The sequence below is a fragment of the Oncorhynchus mykiss genome, chromosome 3 (genome assembly GCF_013265735.2).
Source record: "Oncorhynchus mykiss isolate Arlee chromosome 3, USDA_OmykA_1.1, whole genome shotgun sequence".
NCBI classification, from domain to species: Eukaryota; Metazoa; Chordata; class Actinopteri; order Salmoniformes; family Salmonidae; genus Oncorhynchus; species Oncorhynchus mykiss.
The window spans coordinates 27,737,377-27,750,384 of record NC_048567.1 but is presented as its reverse complement, the minus strand read 5'-3'; the positions used below and the strand labels follow the sequence as shown (position 1 = coordinate 27,750,384).

Genomic DNA, 13,008 nt, shown 5'->3' with positions numbered 1-13,008 from the left:
TATACATTCCCTTAGATCTGAAAAATCCATTTTGGGATTGGGAATGATTTGATGTGGCTCAGGTTAGCCTGAATGCCAGTCTGTTTCTGCTTAAACTAACTGGCTTTATCACTATCTTGCCAAGAGACACGTCAGCTAAGGCAGCAACAGATTGGCATCCTTGCTACTGGTGTTGGAGTGGTGGGTACAATCTACACCAGAGCAAGTAGAATGAAGATGATAACGGGTTACGAGTAGCCTGGTCCCAGATCTGTTCACTCTGTTTTCCCAACTCCTATGGTCACTGTCGTGCAATGATTGCAAGACAGCATCAACCAATCTGGGACCAGGCTAGACTAGGATGGCATTCTGCCCCATGTACCCCCTCACCCCCCTGACCCCACTCAATCCCTGCCCCATACCCCATCCCACCCCCTTACAGCTGGCTTGTTAGTCTTGCTGGCCAGACATGCTCTTGGTCTTCAACTCAGCCAGCTTGCCTGTGACAAAGTTCCACTTGAAGGGTGTGTTCTCGCTCCCTCCTCCCAGCATGGCGTATTTGGAGAAGCTAGTGTTGCTCCCTCCTCCTCCATCTTGACTCTGCTCTCCCTCCGCGTTCTCCCCCTGGTAACTCTCCCCCCCTCCTCCCTCACCAGCTCCCTCTCCCACCGCCTCCTGACCCTCCTCCACTGTGCTTGTCTCGTTTGCTGCGGCTTCAGCCTGTTTCGCAGTGGCCATTTGTTTCCAGTTGGTGGCGAAGCTACCCCAGAATCCTGAGGGTCTGGCCGGTCTCTGCGGCTCCTCAGGCATCACTGCTAGTGGACTGGGGATACAAGGAAGGGAAGGGGACCGTCATTTTGTGTATCATTATATGTTTAACTCAATTCATATAAATGACATTATTAAGGTACTTATTGAATTAAGCATTAGTTCATCAGACATGGCTAATATTCCCATGTTCAGTAGGAGGAGGAGGAAGAGGAGGGGGGAATATAGTCCCACTGACTGGTCTGGGACAGGCGGGCTCTCATTCTCCTCCAATAGCTGGTGCTCATCCTCTTTGTTGAAGAGTGCTGACATCCTGTTCCAGCCTTTAGCCCCGGCACCCTGCATCTGAACACACACACACACACACACACACACACACACACACACACACACACACACAGTGTGAAAGGTGTGTGTGTGTGTGCACTGGACCACTGTCTAATGCCAATCCTTCGGAATGTGATTCATGTTAGGATGAACGTGTAAAGTCTGCATTAAGTTCCATGCTCTGTGTGTGTGTGTGTGTGTGTGTGTGTGTGTGTGTGTGTGTGCTTACTCTCTTGGCCAGCTGAGACACTGAGTTGGGTCCCTCATCCTCCTGGACAGGGCTCATGTCAATCTCTGCATTATTGACCTGGGAACACAAGCCCAGCAATGACCATCACGCATTTATATTGTCAGCCTCAGCACAGCAGTACACAGTTCTGAGTAAAAACACATGCTGTACTCGGCTACCCTGCTTTTCAGTGCATTCAATTTATTGGTAGTGGTTGCCCTCTAGTGCGTTAATATAGACACTACAAGCACTTTCCAGAAAAATAAATACACAGAACATGTCAAGGAAAAGTCTGTCATTGAAAATGCTGGACAGTGCCCAAATGTAACACATAATCCACATCAACAGCAAAATCTTCATTTGTAGCAGCATCCTTTACTCTATTGAGGAAGTCAGATCGAAGTTATCCTTGTGGATCCCTTTTAATCCATTATGCCAAAGATAATAAACTGAGGGAGAGTATACAGCCTACTTTATTTCTGCATCCACTTGAATAATAAAAAAAAACACTAACACAGAGGTAATTTCCAAGAGGGTAAATATACTTTGCTTGTTTCAGACATACAGTAAGAACAATGACAGCTAAAGTCCCCCCATAACTCAAAGATCTCTCAGGAAACGATGTCTTCAGACATATATTCTAATGCAGTATCGTTCACATAGGCCCTGTCACCATGTCAAGGGCACAGGTCTGAACAGACCTCAGCATCTCAGGGGGTGATCTAGGATCAGCCCCCACTCCTATCCATATAACATTATTCATTATTATCTAATAGGCAAAACTGATCCAAGATCAGCACTCCTACTCTAAGACTTGAATACAGGGGCTTGAACACAGGACATTCTGTCTGTGTCCGTCTCGTCCCCTGTCACTGGAATGCCATCTAATCCGTGTACGCAGCTCCAGTTCGAGATCAGGTTTCCGATGTTCCGAAGAACTGGGTCGTCCTTGTTCCTACAGCACGTTCCAATCCCGGACACATCAGGGGTGTCGAGAGACAAGAAAAAAATCCGGTGAACTCAATCATCGAAAGACCCTTGGATTTTTTAACAACCATTCAATGTCGGGCATCACTGATAGTATGTCTGACAGCACTCATAGCTTGTCCATCATATTAGCTAACATAGGTTACAGTGTGAGGGTTGGGTGAATGTTCATATGAATAAACCAGTAGCTACTGCAGACAGAGTACTATAGCAACGATTTGGGTTTCGGTTCTGCAATTGAAAGCCTATGCTACAGTGATTAGCGTGTTTCAGCCAAAACTATAACAAAGCACAAGAGGAACTGCTCTGCAGTTTCCTCAAAGCTCCAGCAGAAATAAGCCTTCAACAACAATGAATAAAACTTCAACGACAATGGATGAGCAAACCAACAGATCTGTCGCTGTGAGCACCCACAGCGATCCTAAATGAGAGGTTGTGTGTATCAGGCGTCTCAGAGTAGGAGTGCTGATTTAGGATTAGTTGTACCTTTTAGATCCCAAGTGAATAAGACTGCATTAGTGGCGTTGGGGAATTGATCCCAGATCAGCGCTCTTACCTGCTTGCTTTCTCTTTACCTGATCTGACATCAGTGCCCACACCTGACAAACACAAACTTGAATTTGTGGAACACAAACTCGAATCAGGGAGAGCAAGACATCTGCAGGGGACATCTGCCGATGAGAGACAAGCTTTTTATTCCCTACCTCTTCCTCCGTGTACTCCTCTAGGTCCGGGTTCAGGGTCTTCAGCACTTTGCTCTTGTACACTTTCCATATGGGATTCATGCTTGTTCACCCTACAGGACCTCTAGAACTGTTGAAACAACTCTCAGTAAGGCCTCACAGCTTCGTGAGGCAGACCACCCTCCACCAAAGTCCCCTCTGCAGGTCTTCTCAGTTTGACTAATGCCCTTTTCCCATTCGTACACTTCCAGCTCTTAGACAACGACTCAGCCTCGACGGAACTTTTGACCTGACTCACCCTAGGCCTGTCTACAGTGTTGTAGGCCTGTGCTGTTTCATGTTGTTAGAATGTCAATGTCTCTTGTCAGGAACACAGGTTGCTGGTAACATCCCTATGAAGCATCTGATCAGCTAGAGGAATCAAACAGTTGCCGATGTGAGCACACACACACACACAACCCCATGCATGTACGCAATCACACACACAAACGCACACCGACACACACGCCGTCACGGTTCAGGATTCAGGCTGCATCGGTTACCTGGAAACAGGTGTGGGTTTCCTCATGCATTTTTCAGCAAGGCTCTTTTCCAGAGGTAGTGGGCCATTGTCGACTGGCACCGCTAGACTGGACGCTGTAACCCTAACCCAGTGGGCGGTGGCTCCACACTGGTGCCATGTTTAGATGCCCGTTACACTCAGATACGGATTAGAGTATATGTCCCATTTGGCCAACATTATGAGAAGTCAGGCCCAAAGCCCAACGATGCTCCTGTTCAGTAGATCAGTACACAGGGCTTAATCTTCCTCCTCGTTGGTAGTCGTTCATTTCCGTCACACGTTGTCATGTGGTAGACTTACGAGCAAGATCAGCTCTTTATAAAATGTGGCACAATTCTGGCTGAACGTTCAGGGCAGACTACTGCTACCAAATGAAGTTGTACCATCGCAACATGTACGTCGATGCTTATAGTTCTGTTTAGGGTCGGGCGACTAAAGAGTAGAGTACTTCCTGGACTCCAGATACATTTGAAAAGTGTTGAGTGACAACACTTTATCACGTCTTTCTTGTTTCTTTCTTTATCTTCTACCTAATTTACTTTTAGTGCATTTGTACACTGCAAACTCCAATCCTTACCTGTTCACCTCCTTGGAGAGCTGGATTCCAAGTTCTGGTTTGTTGGCAACCTGAGGAGGGCTTGCCAGTGTAATGTAGATGGAGACAGATATCATAAAGCTTTGATGACCTATACGGTTTCATTGACTACTGAGCACAATACAACCAGATATTTAAAGGAAATATGTTTCTGCCCGATTTTCATTATTTTTTATCTGACTTTATTTATAAAAAAAAAAAGTGTTATATAGTTTTGCGTACACCAATCATAACCATGGTAAATATAGCCTCAATCCTAAATGCATTGGTGGTGTTTTGCCAATGTAATACTGGCAGCCTTGGCGATAATCTTGATTCTACTACACGTCGGTGTGATGTTAGCATGCCTGTAGTTCTCATTTTGACACTTTTGATGACCATGTAGAGTTCCACTTAATGAGGGGCTGTATACCTATAAGATTAACTTCAATAATATATGGGCTTGTATGAGAGAGGCATCTACACACACAACACAGTATAGGCTTGACTGCTGATGGATGTTTCCTGTTTCCAGCCACTGATCATGGCTGCCCGGTATTGGATTTCCTCAGATGGAAATATCCAAATATTTATCTGGGTCCTATTCATTAGGAAACAAGGTTTTTCATTGTAAACCAGTAAACCAGGCCTAAAACTCACTGATCCCCTTCACTCACAGTGTGTTGTTAATGTTTGCTGCAACTGATCATCATGCCTCTGTCTGCTGAACGGTTGTGTCCTTCTACATTAAAGTTCCATCTGCATCATTCAACAGGAAGTCTACTGGCACAGCAAATCAACTCCGGCAATTATTATAGACTTAGGCTGGGATTCAATCCAAAGGTGCGTCACCCTGTACCTAGTTCTAGTCAAGGAATGATCAAACTCACTAATATTGTAGGAATGTAGCCTCAGCTATGTATTGTAGGCTATATGGGCCTTCTATTTCATGCATTTTCTCCTTATAGACCATAGACCATAACCCTCCACTTAGCTCCATCCTCAATCAATCCTAAGAGGCCAGACTGATCTGACAGCACTGGCCATCTGGAGGTGAAAGAAACAGCATTGGGTTTTCCTTTACCTTGCGCTCAATCTCACAGGTGTCCTATTCCATTAGATTTACAATGCATCATTCCTTCTTCCCTTCCTTGAAGTAATCGCTGATCTTTAAGTGATTGGATTGGTGTAGGCACGGCTTTGACCAATCCAAACAATTTAGATCTGTGATAACAAGGAACATAGGAAGGCTCTGACATGTGTAGTACATCCTTTGTGCATTGCCTTTCATGGCCACTAGATGACTCAGGAAGTCTAAACGTTAATATTTCACAATAGTTTTTTTTTTGTGTTTGACTTCATGGATAAGAATGTATTGATTTACCTTGTCCTGTTTTACCTTTGCTCCTTGACTCAGGATTGATTTACCCTTTATGTTATCACATATGGGGCATGAAACTAGTTGAAACCGGTGTATCTGTACGAGGCTACCAAACAAAATCAATTGTGGTGGGCTAGGAAATTTGAGGAGAAGAAACACCAAATGCTCTTTTTAATGATTGTTTAAGGGGGTGTTGTATGTGAATGTTGGCTAAAAAGAAGTCAGAAATCATCTTGCATCTATGAAGTGTGATACACCTTGACAGTCGGTTACTTCCTGGTACATGTCAGTTTAAAGTGGCAATCAGCAGTTGAAACAATAACAAAGCACTTCCCCTGCCCCTGTTTTGCTAAAAACCTGTGGGGCTGGAGAAATGTAACCACTCTAAAAATCATAGACAGAGTTTAGTTTTAACCATGTTTTGCGGCTATATAGTGTTTGTTTACATTTACTTTGTTTACAAACTAAGCTTATATTTCGACGGTTGAACTAAGCTCATGAGGCATTTATAAGTGATATTCTTAAAGAATCAGTAGGTACATATTAATTTAGAAGCCCAAAAATGTAGCAACTGCTGATTGCCTCTTTAAGGAAAAGTATAAAGTAATTGAAGGAAGGATGTTGGGGTGACATTATTAGTATGGAGAGTATCATATCAAGCTTAGTGAGTAAATGTTCACAAATCAATGATTATGGAACAATGCTTTCCTCTCCAAATGTAGACAAGTAAAGTCCAACAACATAGCAGTAATCATTATAGGTCACCTAATTCCTGGGACTAGGAACATCAGTAAATGTAAAACATACTGTATGTGTGTGTGCACATGTGTGCGTATTTGTGTGTGCCTGCCAGCCTGCCTGCCGTTTTGTGTATGTATGTATGTATGTATGTATGTATGTATGTATGTATGCATGTATGTATGTACAGAAACTACATTTTAGCCGTGAGGGCTAAGGGTAGATGCATTTCCACAATACACCACCAGGTGGCGACGGGGAGCCATGTCACTACTCTCAGCTCTGGGCATGAAGCACTACCCGAAATGTAGAACAAAATGTACAGAACACAATGTTCCATCCACACACACACAGTTTTATCTAGCACTTCCTAACATTACTCTTCAGACAGTATTGGTTCTGTGTTTATGTCCAGACGCTTCTCTTGTTTTGTATCACTCATTATTCTTCTTTATTATACTCACCAACTGCACCTTCTTCCTGACTCCTAGCGTCATTGTTACAGAATACTGCCTCTACAAATGGAAGCACTAGGGACTCAAAACATCTCCCAGATGGTCGGCGAACAGGGACACCTACTTCTCCAACGCCACAATGAGCTGGCGCAACTGAGAATGTCTATGTATGAGGTCCTCCGTGTTCTTCAATGTCTCGATATTACCCAAGGGGCGTCACCTCCAACGAGCGGGGGATTCTCTGTCAACCCAGCGAGCCAGCACCCCAGCCCATCCAGCATTCCACCCAGGTCAGCGATGGCTGTTTGTCCTCCCCCGGAGAAATACGAGAAATAGATTGCGTTTTAATCTGACAAAGCCGATGTCCTGTTCAGTCTCTACGACTCGGGAGATGTTCCTGTCCTGAGTATACCCATAGTTCCGCTCTCTCGAGTCTTGACCCTGTGCTCCTGGACGTAGTTGTGAACATTCGCCAGGCCCTGGAGAGGGAACCTGCTACCTGTCCTCCTGAGCGAGTGCACCTACGTTCCCACTGGGATAAGGGATCGGCTGCTGACCTGGGCGCATCTACGTTCCCACTGGGATAAGGGATCGGCTGCTGACCTGGGCGCACCTATGTTCCCACGGGGAGAAGGGATCGGCTGCTGACCTGGGCGAACCGACGTTCCCACGGGGATAAGGGATCGGCTGCTGACCTGGGCGCACCTATGTTCCCACGGGGAGAAGGGATCGGCTGCTGACCTGGGCGCACCTACGTTCCCACGGGGATAAGGGATTGGCTGCTGACCTGGGCACACACAGCTGTCGTTGTTGGACATCCAGGTATCACCCGCACTATTCAATCCATCTCTGGAAAGTACTGGTGGCAAACATTAGCGCAGGACGTCACTCGCTACATCAACTCCTGTTCCGTAGGTGCCTAAACGAAATCTCCCCGGCATGATCCAGAAGGGAAACTCCTTCCCCCTCCTGTGCCTCAGCATCCCCGGTCTCATCTGTCCACTGATTTTGTCACTGATCTTCCCTCCTCTGATGGTTTCACCAGCATTTTAGTGGTTGGGGACAGGTTCTTTATATCCTGCCGTTTTATCCCTCTCTCTGGTCTCCCTACCACTCCCCAGGTTGCTGAGGCACTGTTCCAGCAGGTCTTTTGGCGCTATGGCCTTCTGGAAGACATTGTCTCTGACCGCTGCCCACAATACATGTCAAGGGTATAGAAAGCCTTCATGGAGACACTGGGGGATCACGGTCAGCCTCACTTCTGGGTACTGGCCTCAGTCTAAGGGGCAGATGGAGAGGATGAACCAGGAGCTGGGGAGGTTCCTGAGGAGTCACTGCCAGGGCCGGTAGGGGGAGTGGGCCCAATTCCTTTCCTGGGCAGAGCATGTCCAGAATTCATTGCGTCACTCCTCCACCGGGCTGACTCCCTTCCAGTGTGTTCTGGGTTATCAGCCAGCCCTGGCTCTGTTGGACTCCAAACTAGACCGAAGCTCCTGCGTTGGACAAGTGGTGCAGGCGTGAAGAATACGTTTGGAACAATGCCTACGTGAGGCTCCAGCGCACCGTCCTCCATCAGAAAGAGCAGACTGATTCGCCACTGCAGTGAGGCCTCCATGTTCCATCCTGGTGATCGCAGCTGGCTCTCCACCAGGAACTTCCCACTCCGCCTGCCATGTAAAAAGCTGAGCCCCTGGGTTTGTGGGGCCGTTCAAGGTCCTCCAGAGGGTCAACGAGGTGACGTGTAGATTACAGCTCCCCACTAACTACCAGATCTCACCCTCTTTTCATGTTTCCCTCCTCAGGCCGGTGGTTCCTGGTCCCCTGGCTGAAGCCATCCCCCACAACACTCCTCCGCCTCCCCTGGACATTGATGGAATCCCCGCCAATGCCATCAGATCCCTCCTGCACTCCCAACGTCATGGGGGTCGGCTTCAGTACCTGGTGGACGACACTCTAGATCGTCCACCAGGAGGGTGCACCCAGTCATGAAGCACACCTGGACTTCAACACTACCCTGATTACTCCCCCTTTATCTAGCACTCCCTAGCATTACTCTTCAGACAGTATTGGTTCTGTGTTTATGTCCAGACGCTTCTCTTGTTTTGTATCGCTCAATGTGCTTTATCATTATACTCACCAACTGCACCTGCTTCCTGACTCCCAGCGTCACTGTTACTCAATGCTGCTGGGTTTTTCACGCTCAACAGTTTCCTGGGTGTATCGAGAATGATCCACCACCCAATGGACATCCAGCCAACTTGACACAACTGTGAGAAACACTGAAGTCAACATGGGCCAGCATCCCTGTGGTACGCTTTCGACACCTTGTAGAGTTCATGCTTCGACAAATTGATGCTGTTCTGAGGGCAAAAGGGGGTGGGGGGGGGGGGGGATGAAACTCAATATTAGGATGGTCTTCCTAATGTTTTGTACGCTCAGTGTATATAGATAATAGGCTTCTTGTATTTGGATTCTTTATCAAGACAGGACAAAAAATGCTTACAGAGGAAAGTGAATCTGCTTAAGAAACCAAACAGAATGGGTGGCATGTTGGTGACTGATGGCGGTCCTTGGTGGTCTGTAGTGGATTAGCCTGCATTGGGGTCCGTGACCCTGGACATTAGGGTGTCTCTGTTTCTCTCTGCATTAGGCTTTATTCAGGAAGGTACACAGTCACCCCATGATGAAGGTGACGAACGGTTTTGTAGACTGAAGAGACAGTGAGATAGGGTCATGGGTTGAGGTTAGAAATCCCCACTAGGACAATGTACTGTATAGCCTTGAGAAAAGCACATTATCGCCTTAAATATGTCACATGAAGAGTACATTGATATTTGTAGGTTAAGTGATTTACAAGCCCATTTTTGTGTTGGTATCATCTCTCGAACAGCTGATGTGTCCATGGAGAATAATGACTAACAGATCAACACATCTTTGAGGCACTTTATCCCAAACCCATCTCTGTATCCATACGCACGTGGATCCTCAGACTACCGATGTATGGTGTGTTTCGCTCATCACCTCGAAACCAAAGAACTCCAACCGAACTGTAGTCATCTGATGACTCTTCACCGTGCACTCACATGCACCATGGTCCATTACCCAGAATGCATCTCAGAGTTAGCAGAATACCCACACACCATGGGCTACTGTAAGACCAGTTGTTGTTTACGGCTGATACGCAAAAGTCTCCACTTCCATGCACTTCGTAGAATTGCTATATTGGTATGAGGATCTTGGCAGATGTCAATATATCTGCGCTCGTCCCTTTTCCCTTTTCCCTTTCGTTATCTGAATCCCAAATTAAACTCTGGCTCCTCCTTTCTAGTCTCTAGGTCCTAATGGGGATCTGAAGGGATTGGATAGGTGCAAGCAATATGGTCAAATTCCACACAGTCTAATAAGGTGAAGAACGGGTGTGGGGGGAAGTTTCCCCTAGATCTTGAGTCAGTTTTGCATTTTCCTATTAACAGATAAGGTTGGGATTGGGGGAGCTAGGACACGCACACACACACACACACACACGACACGGACCCGCATTTAGTATTATGCGTCTGGCTGTCACTGGGATGTACATACAGTACGTGCACAGAATGTTCCCCATCGAAATAGCACCTTATGTAAAGAGATCAACCCTGGGAGGATTCCAACTGGTTGGCCCTCCTCTCCATGCCAAACACAGTATGGTTCCTATAGTCAAGGCCTACTGGCTGGATTGGACTGGACTGATATCTTCCTAGGGGGTCCTTTATGACAGGCTGAGTCCCACATGGCACCCTAATCCTTTTACAGTGCATTGCTTTTGACCAGGCCCCATAGGACTCTGGACAAAAAGTAGTGCACTAGGGAATAGTATGCCATTTGGTACTCACCCTTGGGTCGTCCAGTGTGTCCAGTGACATCTTCCCCATTGACATGTTGACGCTGAAGACAAATATAGATGCCCAACCAATGGTGGGTTTAATCTGCACAAAATGACCATTAGTTTGCCATCTACATATGACACTAGCTCCTCAGGCAATGCATTTTACACAAACAAGTCACATGCCATGTAACTATGATCCATAAACTAGATTTTTTTTTTTACATGCATCTATGCTCTACCCGTCTTTACGACCACGTAGAGACAAACATACACCCAGCACAGGAGGCTGCTGAGGGGAGGACGGCTCATAATAATGTCTGTAATGGAATGAATGGAATGGCATCAAAAATATGGAAACCATGTGTTCGATGTATTTGATACCATTCCACTGATTCCGCTCCGGCCATTACCACGAGCCCGTCCTCCCCAATTAAGGTGCCACCAACCTCCTGTGACACCCAGTAACATGTTTGCTGTGAGCACACACAACAACAATCCAAGTTCTCTTTGATACTCACACTCTTCCGTGTGTTTGATACTCACACTCTTCCGTGTGTTAGATACTCACACTCTTCCGTGTGTTAGATACTCACACTCTTCCGTGTGTTAGATACTCACACTCTTCCGTGTGTTAGATACTCACACTCTTCCGTGTGTTTGATACTCACACTCTTCCGTGTGTTAGATACTCACACTCTTCCGTGTGTTAGATACTCACACTCTTCCGTGTGTTAGATACTCACACTCTTCCGTGTGTTAGATACTCACACTCTTCCGTGTGTTAGATACTCACACTCTTCCGTGTGTTAGATACTCACACTCTTCCGTGTGTTTGATACTCACACTCTTCCGTGTGTTAGATACTCACACTCTTCCGTGTGTTTGATACGCCCTGACCGTAGATTGCTTTGTATGTTTCTATTTTTAGTTTGGTCAGGATGTGATGTGGGTGGGTATTCTATGTTTTTGTTCTATGTTTGTATTTCTATGTGTTTGGCCTGGTATGGTTCCCAATCAGAGGCAGCTGTCAATCGTTGTCTCTGATTGAGAACCATACTTAGGCAGCCTGGTTTCGCCCTTGAGTTGTGGGTAGTTGTTTTCTGTTTTGTGTGTATCACCTGACAGAACTGTTTCGTTCTCGTTATTCCGCGTTGTTATTTTGTTTAGTGTTTAGTTTTTGATTAAATTTACAACATGAACACTTACCACGCTCCACTTTGGTCCTCTCCTTCTTCCACCTACGACGACCGTTACAGACTCATTAAGAATGATTGGAACACTATGATAGGGGTTCTATATATATATACAGACCCATACGTATGTTTTTGGACAGTGATGCTTCTGTACTCCAGAATTTTGGATTTGAGATCAAATGTTTCATATGAGGTGACAGTTTAGAAATGAAAGCACTTTATAGATCATTTGACGTCACAAGTATGTGGACAAATTTCATTTATAGTGTACCAAGTGTTAGCAGTTGATGTTACTCTTCAATAACACAGACCCCAAAGCAAATCAGGGGGAGAATTTATCTTCGAAATATTCTTACACAAGGTTGTCTGAAGTTTACTATGTGTTCTAATGTTAATTGCACACAATGACAACATCAAGCTTGTGACTCTACAAACTTATTGGATGCATTTGGTTTTGGTTATGTTTTGGGTTACGTTTTGCCCAATGGCGAGCTTGGGACTATGAGGTTCTACTTGTGTTTTTGTTGAAATGTAGTTATTGAAATAGCCTTGTTCTGTTCAATGGTCTCTACCTATATAGTACTCTAATGATCTTCGTCACTCTGTAACTTTCTCACTCATCATTCACAATTCGTTCGTGATTATCCATAATCACGGTAGCATCCACATTCATGTGCACATGTAGGATCTTAATTTGAGCCCGTTTGCTACAGCAAGAAAATAATAAATACAGCAACAGAAAATGTGAATTATTATGTGGATTATAAGTAACAGACATTTTTGTAGGGGTTGATACATTTTTCGTAAGGGAAAAATTGATCTGAACGTTCTAAGTGGAAATTACAAACTTCAGGAGCGTTTTTACACGACAAGTATGGCAGGAAAATCCTCCTGCAACAGGGTGATCAAACACACCCACATAATACACGATTCACCATTCACTTCCTATTGGACAAAACATCAGAAACACAACCAAAACAAGCTGTAAATGCCTCCAACATGTTTGTAGTAGATACACAAGCTTGATGCAGTCATCGTGTGCAAGGAATATGGAACCAAATAGTACACGTTTGACTACTTTAATACACTATAAGTTAAATTTGTCCAAATGGGGAGAATAGATATATAAAGCTTTCATTACGAAACGGTAAAACATATGCATGAAAAAACCCTCAAATAAAAGGTGACATTCTGTCCTGTCACCTCATATAAAACATTTGAGCTTCAATCCAAAATCCTGGAGTATAATGACAAATTAAACATTTTA

General features: G+C 45.2%; 1 protein-coding gene across 2 annotated transcripts in view; it reads right to left on the bottom strand.

Moving 5' to 3' along the window:
* Window positions 1-416: 416 nt before the first annotated feature.
* Window positions 417-13,008, bottom strand: part of LOC110516993 (uncharacterized protein C1orf232) — a 24,780-nt gene continuing 12,188 nt past the window's right edge. Inside the window, exons 1-4 of one of the 2 annotated variants that reach the window (XM_036973735.1) lie at window positions 2,995-3,408; window positions 1,304-1,381; window positions 986-1,092; window positions 417-802 (exon numbers count right to left, since the gene is read on the bottom strand). In XM_036973735.1, coding sequence (XP_036829630.1) covers window positions 430-802; window positions 986-1,092; window positions 1,304-1,381; window positions 2,995-3,075 — 639 coding nt within the window. In that variant the 5' untranslated portion in view covers window positions 3,076-3,408 and the 3' untranslated portion in view covers window positions 417-429. Of the gene's footprint in view, window positions 803-985; window positions 1,093-1,303; window positions 1,382-2,994; window positions 3,409-13,008 lie in introns of those variants that run through there. The other variant, XM_021595256.2, reaches the window with a different exon arrangement.